General features: G+C 44.2%; 1 protein-coding gene across 3 annotated transcripts in view; it reads right to left on the bottom strand.

Moving 5' to 3' along the window:
- Window positions 1-683: 683 nt before the first annotated feature.
- NMNAT3 (nicotinamide nucleotide adenylyltransferase 3) overlaps window positions 684-9,618 on the bottom strand; it is a 76,954-nt gene continuing 68,019 nt past the window's right edge. For 2 of the 3 annotated variants that reach the window (XM_073359985.2, XM_073359987.1), the window contains one exon: window positions 1,761-4,709. In XM_073359985.2, the coding sequence (XP_073216086.1) occupies window positions 4,360-4,709 (350 nt within the window). In that variant the 3' untranslated portion in view covers window positions 1,761-4,359. Of the gene's footprint in view, window positions 1,281-1,760; window positions 4,710-9,618 lie in introns of those variants that run through there. The other variant, XR_012160808.2, reaches the window with a different exon arrangement.

The following is a 9,618-nucleotide window of genomic DNA, read 5'->3' as shown; positions in this document are numbered from 1 at the left end:
TCAGACACTGGAACAAGAAGCATTTCAGGAGACATTAAATACTGCTGAAATGAGCAAGTGAAAAGTTAGTGCTACAGTACCAGATTATTCAAGCAATGATATATTATTGAGCCTGAGATTGTAAAATCTTCCTACACTTAGGGATAGGTCATGGCTGTCAATTTAAAAGCAAATAAAACACTTCACACAAGCTGTAACCTGCCTGTGGCATCCACTAATGCAAGAGTTCATAAAGTTAAACTGCGTAGCTAGATTTGAAAAGGGGCTGGAGAATTTGATGACCAAGTATACCAGTGATAGTTGTGCAAGCTGAGATACAGATAATCAAATCTCATGCTTTTGGACAGAAGCTAAATCACCACAGGGCCAGTAAGAAATGTTTCCCCTACATATCCAGCATTGCATGATAAGCTCAGTGGGTTATGTATAGTGGGAGAAGGTGGAATGTCACCTGGAAAGCATCATGTAAAAGTAGGTACTTGACATTACAATGTACCAATGTGATATGACGCAGTATTGCAAATACTATATTCGTATGTTCCTAATGCAACAGTGGGCAGGGGCAACCAGGTTGACATCATTCTTGATCCATCAAGCATTGGAAGTTCACTGATAACTGATGAATATTCTCTTGGATCTTCAGAAAAGATGTATGTGGAGTAAATAAAATGTAACTGTGCATAACATACTGATGCAACAGGGTGACATGTGTGCTCCAGCTCCAATCTTCCAACTCAGAGACAAAGGGTGTGTAGTCAATCTGATTTTGGAGTGGGAAAACGGCATCTGAAATCAGATGCAAGTAACACGACAAATGTCTTCCTTGACCCTTTATCTTGACTCATGTTGCAAAGGGTATCCTGCTGCAGAGCTGAACTAATGAAGAGCTACATGACCTATCCAGACAAATCTCCATAGTACATACCAAGCTTTATTGTAAGTATAAAATGCATGTCAACACCCAAAGGTCATTTTAATTTATAACCTTGTAATTTCAGATTATGTAAATATGGAAATTAAACAGCTACACGTCTCTATCAGTGCTACATCATATAGTAGCGACCACTCCCTGAGCTATGGGGCAGATCCTGAGATAACATACTGCTACTGAAGGAAGTGCAGTGAAAATGTGCAGCCTGGGACAACAATCAAGACATGATGATCCTCCAGTACCTTCCCATTAGCCTTGTGACTGGAAGTGGATTATCACTCTGCTCAGCTCCTGCTCAGTGTCCTACGTGCAGTTTGCCTTGCAGTTTCTCCATCTTCACGTCTGCTGTCTGATATAGGAAAAAAATGCCTACTAACATACCCATGTATCAGCATGCAGTCACCAGAGAGGGCAGACAAGTTGTCCCACAACACCTGCCAATGTGAGCATAGATTGGCACAGTAAATTGTGTATATGAATCTTGCAGTATGTGCCCAGATAGCTGTAATGCTTGTCACAAGATACAACACCAGTGCTGAGATGGGATACGACAAAACAGAGATGTGGTTGCACTATTGCAGGTTAGGCTACCACAAGTTAAATTACCCCACCTACCTACTACCTACCTACCCCATGCTTAACATGCATTGAAACACAGCCAAAGCCACAGTGCTCCAGAGTCCACTCTTGAGGCAAAAAGAAAAGCAGTACTTGTGGCACCTTAGAGACTAACAAATTTATTTGAACATAAACTTTCATGAGCTACAGCCCACTTCATCGGATGCATGCATCTTACACAATCCCTCCCTCCCTCCCTTTCTTTTGTGGAGTCTTCTACATCAAAATTGAATTTGACAGGATCCGTAAGATGTTAGCCCAACATTTGAATGGTTTACCATGTCCGTTGTGACATGTAAGGAACAACTACTCAGTAGGCATCTTAACTACTTTCACTGCATTATTCATTACAGAAACACTACAGTTCAAGTTGCACAGAGGTACACTAGCAATAACCCACTGTCTTAGGTACAAATCATATCCCTTTCAAATTACATCAGACTTTCTCATTATTAGTAAACAAGATGCCCATTAACATAGTATCTAGCTCAGGGGTGGGCAAAATTTTTGGCTCTAGGGCTACATCTGGGTATAGAAATTGTATGGTGGGCCATGAATGCTCACAAAATTGGGATTGGGATGCGGGACGGGGAGTGGGCTCTGGTTGGGGGTCCTGGGTGGGGCCAGAAATGAGGGGTACAGGAGGGGGCTCCAGGCTAGGGAGTAGGGTGTGTGGGGAGGGAGGGGGAGGGCTCTGGGTGGGACTGGGAATGAAGGATTTGGTGTACAGGAGGGTGCTCTGGGCTGGGATCAAGGGGTTCAGAGAGCAGAAGGGGGATCAGGGCTGGGGCAGGCAGTTGGTGCACGGGGAGAGGCTCAGGGGTGCAGACTCTGGGCAGGTCTTACCTCAAGCGGCTCGCGGAAACAGCAGCATGTCCCTTCTCCGGCTTCTACGCGGAAGCGCAGTCAGGCGGCTCTGCACGCTGCCCCATCTGCAGGCACCACCCCTGAAGCTCCCATTGGCTGCGGTTCCCAGCCAATGGGAGCTGCGGGGGCATTGCTTGGGGCAGGGGCAGCATGTGGAGAGGAAGCCCCTGGCTGCCCCTATGCATAGGAGCCGGAGAGGGCCATGCCGCTGTTTCCAGGAGCCGCGTGGAGTGGCCCCCGATCCTGCTCCCCGGCTGGAGCACCGGAGCGGGGCAAGCCCCAGACCCCGCTCCCCAGCAGGGGCTCGAGGACCAGATTAAAATGGCTGGTGGGCCAGATTTGGCCCGCGGGCTGTAGTTTGCCCACCCTGATCTAGCTACTATATGAATTATATAATTGTGTCTGGCAACCAAAATGTTGCTACAATTGAAAATATATATAGCCACCTGACTATCCAAACACTTTATAACCAACAATATCTGATCATATCACCAGTTAATGCTGCATTTGTTGTTTCTTTTATTCTTTTTCCTTAAAAGTATTTTCTCAACTATTAGCTGTCCAGTAATCCAGAGGACACAGCTGAATTAGGCCTTCCCATATCAGGCCCAGAGAAAACAGGTTTTTGGAAAATATCCTCTTTTATTGCAACTTCTAAGCATTATACACAAAGTAGAATGCAGCATGTGTGTGCTATGAAAGCCAAAGCAAAACACAATCTCATTGTTGAAATGAATCCCATGACACCAAAAGAGCATATAGTGTGAACAATCATTGTATTGAATTTGTATGGTTTTATACAGGACATCCACAGACTGCTGAGTTGGGAAAACTCAAAGATTACTTAAGGGAAAGCGGCAGATAAATTTCACCACTTCCCATAAATTATTAACAAAATCTTTCAAAACTTTGGCTGGCATTACTAGGCTTCAGAACTGCTGAGACATCTCTAGGGGCTATTCATGCAAGAAGGAAAGGGAACAAGAACAGTAGAATCAAGTGAGTAGTTCAGATAATTCTCACCTGAATGCAAGGAAAGAGAGTGTAGAATCTCCAGTGCTGCTCACTCTTCTTGATGTTGACATAGGGGGCATGGCTGGGGCTCCCTTATAGCTGGGCTGCCATATCAACAGCTTCAGGGTTTTGACAGCTAGTTGCTCTAAACTACGCCAGGGGACTGGACTAGCATATAGGACTAAGAGCAAAGCAAAGAACCCCCTTTAAAGGTCTCATTATGAGCTGGATTGAAAATAATGGGATTTAAGCACATGCCTAAGTGCTTTCCTGAATCAGGGCTTTATTTCTGATCTGCCAACATATATACGCACAAAACTGAACGGTATTAAGTAATACAGTGAAATAATTTTTTTCAGGATCCTATAAAGTAGAAATGTGCAATAACTATGTACATTTTAGCAGTTTATTGAAAATATTCCTGAGAAGGAAAATGACAATAATTTTACTCTCACTATCTGCGAATGGCCAAGACCACTGAAACAGTTCCTGGTATTAGATGATTATAATACGGGAAAGCACTAACTACAGCCCTTGAGGTCATTTAAGTCATCACAAGAATCCCTCAACAATTACTAAAGATTTTAATATTTGTGTTAAAAATAGAAGAAATGTAATGTAAATTAACTCTTAGTGGAGATCTTAAAACTGATAGCCCTTTGCACATAACAGCTTAGGAAAGCATGACCTCAGTAGTAATATAATACAAAAACTTTTCTGAATTACTCTACAAATGTTCAGAAGTATAGCTAGTTGCATCTCCCCACAACCTACTTCACTTTCCTCCATACACAAAGATTGTGCCTTTGCAGGGATTTTCCAAAAATAAATGCCATTGTGTTCTCCCCATTTGGTGGAATAAAGACGTCAATCATTTAGTGTGTTTATCATTGTGTTGTGTAGTTTAAGAGGCTGAAGTTAAATCCCCTTTATTTTCCCCTCTCACTCTCTTCTGTGTAGATATTATAGTGCTTAATATAGGAAATGACAGAATCTGGAATGAGGTACTTCACACTTAGTCCTTTGCATAAAGCATGTCGTATATGCGTGGCACTGATTTCATTCTGAATCCATTCTGTGACCAGGTGGATATTGTGCTGGAATCGAGTCAGAAGTTCTGATTCACTGATGTACTGAACAGGGTCAGAGCCAGCACGGCTAATACACACCAAACCAAACTTTTCTACTATTTCTTTAATATGCTCCTCCTTCCAGAGATTAGGTGTACTAAACGTCTTCAGAATGTCAGCTCCGCAAAGCAGCTTTAACTCTGGGGAAACTGGAAAAGCAAAAACAAATGGAAGTTTTATGAAGATCCTTATTAAACATGAAAAAAAGTTGATGAGATGACATTAAGTTTTTCACTTATTTCTGGTATTTTACCCAAATTTCTTTTGAAAAGTTACATGAAATATTCTGCTTGGAAAAAGAGTAAGGAATTTGAGACAGAGGTCCACTGTCTAATCACCAGTCAGATCCCAAAAGAACCCAAACTCCATTGGCCAACTATATCTTGGCCCATAGGATTTAAAAGGTGATCTGTATGATTGTAAAGGACAGTTACTGCAGTATTTTTTATAAGCAACAACGATGAAATACAATCAAGGGGTATTTAAGGGCATAAATTTGGCTCATAGGGTATTAGGCTGGATAATAGGCCATACATTGAGAAACTAGTAGTCCACCCATTGAGGTTCTATTCACTACTCGATGTAGGCTTGATCTTATATTCAAGTTAATGGAAAAATCCCGTTGACTTCCACAATGAAGGATCAGGCAGCTGGGGTGCATACAGCTCCCACGAGCATTTTAGCCGTTTCATCTATGCACTGGGGAGTGATGATATCTCTCAGCTGTGAAGTCATTCTGTTTTTTCCAGAGTACTTCTGACCGAGCCAAGGCAGCTTCCAGCATTTTCCCAGAGCAACCAAACTTAATATTACTGTTGTGTACTGGTAAAGTAAGGCTATTAGAGACCTTTCTTCTATCTCAGCATCATCTCCTAAATATAGGTTAGGAGTAATAAAATCTAGTAATATTAAATCAACCTTTTTTAAAAAGTGAAAAATAATGGACAAAAACCCAGAGACCAGGAAATGCAGCATTAAGGCTGCTACTGCCCTTAATTCACCCTGTTCCATGGGAGTACATCAGTCCTCGCAGTAGGCAAGATCACATATTTTTCCAGTACCTGGTAACCATACATGCAAGAGGTGGTGAATTCAGGACAAACCAGAATTACTGTAATGTGGATGTTCTTCCTTTAGTGGTTTATCTCAGAACCTCCTTACAATTATTCTCAAAGTAAGTGTTTATGTTTTACATTTCTGCTATGTTTTGTTAGGTTTATATCACAATTACACACACAAGAACCATGTTAAAAGGACATTATTAAGGTTGCAAAGTCAAGCACTCAAAAGTTAGGAAATTAAGGTTGCCTGTGAACCTTAGTGTAGCCCCTCTGTGCACATGCTTTATGACACAGTCTTTAATTACATGTTTATACACACTTTTTTTCCCACAGGACAGTCTCATTCAGTACACAGAGTGGACAGGGCTCATCTAATCATCAGCTTTTCATTCCCCCCGCCCCCCCCCAGTTGTTCAATGTGTGGCCCCATACTTTATTTACTGCACTCTATTCAAACCCTGCTCCAAAGACAGTGGAAAATTATGACAGTGATTTTCCAACATTAATTTTTTTCACAATAAATTATTTCACAATACCCTTGTAAGCTGAGGAGACATTATCCCCATTTTACAGTTGGAGAACTAAGGCACAGAGAGATTAAGTTAAAAAGTATCTACTAATTTTGGGTTTCCAATTTGAGATGCCTAGGACCATATGTAGCATTATATAGTGTTTCATATGTTCAAAGCATAGCTTCCATTGACTTCAGTTGCAACAGTGAGTGCTCAGCAATTCTGTAAACCTGACACCATTCCCTCAAATCAGGTACTCAGAAAATGAGGAACACACAATTAGTGATTACCTGGTTTCAGTGACTAGCCTAGCATCACTTAAGGAACTTTGTGGCAGAGGTAGGGATAGAATTTAATTCTCCAGAATAGCATTCAACTGCCTTAACCATGAGATCATCCTTTCTCTTCCTACAATCTTCTATCTCATTCACTACACACCTTCCAACTTTCGTAGTAGGTTGCCATCTTCCATGTGAATCAGCACTACAGGGGGATGGCATGCTTTTTGCCTGTGGATTTCACAGACATTAGCTGACAGCAGAGGAATGGTGAGACTTAGAATTTTGGATTCCATTTCAAGCTCTTCAGAGGAGTGTGCTCTAGGATGCCAAACACTGACCCCTGCAGCTCCATCTCCTCCAATCTGTCCGGGCCCAATCTTGTCTTTCCTACTCCTCATCCCGGACCCAATTTTCCCGTCTGGACTCCCTCTCCTGCTCTCAGTCCCAATCTCCTTGCTCGGCCATTCCCAGTTATCTTCCACCAGCACCTTGTCCCAGTATCTCTTTGCCCAAGCAGTCTCTGCTCCCTGCTCCTCATCTGATTTGTCTCTCCCCTCCCCACCCCACTGGCCTCCAGTGACTCCCAACCTCACATTTACCAAACCCACAGTCTTCCTCCCTGGGCTCCTTGTCAAATATCAGTTTCAACCTCTTACCTTCTCCACCCCCACCACCCATTTCCTTCTCTCTTTGCTCAGCAACTCCCAGTTCTTCTCCTGATTTCTGGCCCCTCATCAGATCTGTCTCTCTTCCCCTTGACCTACTGGTTCCCAGTCCCACTCTCTTTGTTCAACCAGTCCCCGCCACTTTGTTTCCCTCCCTGGCTCCCAGTCCTAGTCACTTTGCCCAACCAGTCCCAGGCTCCTACCCCATTCCCAGTTTTCCTCTTTCATCCCTTACCAACTTCCATGCCAGTTCCCTCACCCCAGATTTCTTGTCCCAGTCTACTCTCCCTGCCCCTCGTCCCCGGCCCTCGATGCTAGATCTGGCTCTTGTCCCTCTGCATCTGAAACAGGCAATTTCCTCCTTGGGCACTCTGGGCAGGGCCAGATTAACTTTTTGTGGGACTGGCGACAAACACAATTGTGGTCCCCCATGGGGCAAGGTGCAGGATGGTCAGTCCTCCCACCACAACCGCACAGCACCCTGCAAACCACACCGCTCGCTCAGTGCCCCCCACCCATAGACCTCCCTACTGCCCACCCCTTCCTCACAGTCCCACCATCACAGCTGCACAGCACTCCATATTCCTGAGGGGGTTCTGCACTAAAAAATTAAAAATTCTGTGCACAATATTTTAAAGTTCTGCACATTTTATTTGTCAATAAATAAATGTGGAGGCGTCAATACGGCAGTGGGGAGCACGACCACTGGTGGCATGGAGGTGGGAGATTACCCTGCAGGGTGGGGGTGGGGTTGGGGCGGAGCAGAGGCAGGGGCTTTGGAGAAGAGGAAGGGCGGGGGCGGAGCAGGGGCAGCTTTCCTGGCCAGCTTAGCCAGCCGGGGGATCGGGCTGGCTGGGGCCCCTTCTGATTGTGGGCCCGGCGCCATGGCGCCATGGTAAACCTTGTACTGACCCCGGGACACACTGAGAGGACAGGAGAAACAGACTCCCTGCTCTCAATTCAGGTGCCCAACCGGGCGCTGTCTGCGATCATAGGGAGCAGCAATTACAGGGAAAGACCTGCTCATCTCTCAGCTGGATAAAATCTTTGGGAAACAGAATGGAAAAGCTCCAACAAGTCTCTACTGAGTACTTGTGAACTGCAATTTTTCAGAGGCTTATAACTTAGCCAAATTTAGGCAGATATTCATGGGGGTGGCAAAAGGAACATCCATGACATAAAGGTCACCTCCCTGCCAAATATCAAGTCACTGCTCCAAAGCATGGAGGCACAAGAGTGTCTCAAAGAAAAGGTCACCAGAATTTTTTAAAACTGGGTTAAATGCTGTTTGAAATGACTGGGTTCTTTTTTCCTGTAATTTTCCAGCGAAGTTCAGCCTGAAACAGGTACCTGGCATGGCAAATTTCATCCTGAAAGCTTAAAGCTTGGCAAAGTTAAAAGCAACCAAAAACTTTTAATGGGAAGTGTCAGACAACCTTAATAATATAAGGCAAGGTGGCACAAAGCCCAGATAGACTAAGCATAGGATTGGGAAACAGAAATTCATAAGTTCTAACCCAGACGCTCAGTGAGCGTTTGGGAAAGTCTCAACCTGTGTCTGTCTCAGACTTTGCCTGCAGTAGGGATTTGACCCAATTACAGCCATTGCTGGCCAGCCTCCATACACCCTATATAGGCAAGGCTGCTATTTGCATGGGTGAAATTTAACTTACTTTCAAGGAGAACTTTACACAGAGGTCTGCTGTATCACTCTTACATCGAGCTGATGCACATCATTCTTAAGATGAAAAAAGATATAAGTACTAATTAATAATACTTTTAGGGCCAGATCTGCCAATAGAGCAAAATATGTGGGCCCCTCACAGTGTTAAGTCCAAAGGGATCAGAGATTCACCAGCACAATCCCCCTGGAACACCTGCTCCTCCAAGGAACCTGGAGACAATAGATGCAGACCAAAAAGTAAGCATTGGCAGCATAGGAGGGAGCAGGGCCAGGCAAAGCAAGAGATAAGTTGATTCAGCACATCTCCAAGGAGCCTTTATTGACAGGCTTCTATGAAGCCCCAGACAGAACTTCAAGTGACTTTCCCCCTGGCAACACACTTAGGAGAATTGGGACAGTACCACTGCCAGCCCCCCTTGAGGATTTCGGGGTGTCAATGTCTCTATGTGCTACAGCTGGTCAAAAAAAGTCAGAAAATTCTTGCCATTTGTCAGTTAAATTTCTAAAATCAAAAATTCTTGACCAGCTGTATCACAGTAAGGAGGGTGGGCTGGCAACTTTCAACCCCTGCACATTCGCCGGTTAAAATGGGCCCAAAGCATTTAAAAGGGGCTCTGCAATATTACAAAGAAAAACAGCAGCAGCACCAAAACTCTACACATGCATGGTGCAGGTGTTGGACAGAATCGGAGCTAGAATCTGCCCACAAAGATAAAAGAGGGATGGGCAATCAAGTTTAGCTCAATGCAACCAGTAGCCACGCTCATCTTTAATGTGGAAGTAAGGCCTGCAGAGATTGCAATACCCAGCATGCAATGCACCATCTTGATTCTGGCAGCCAGGAAACTTGCTCCA

This window comes from Lepidochelys kempii, chromosome 9, assembly GCF_965140285.1.
Source record: "Lepidochelys kempii isolate rLepKem1 chromosome 9, rLepKem1.hap1, whole genome shotgun sequence".
NCBI lineage: Eukaryota > Metazoa > Chordata > Testudines > Cheloniidae > Lepidochelys > Lepidochelys kempii.
The sequence above is the reverse complement of the archived record's forward strand: the minus strand, read 5'-3'. Positions and strand labels throughout refer to the sequence as shown.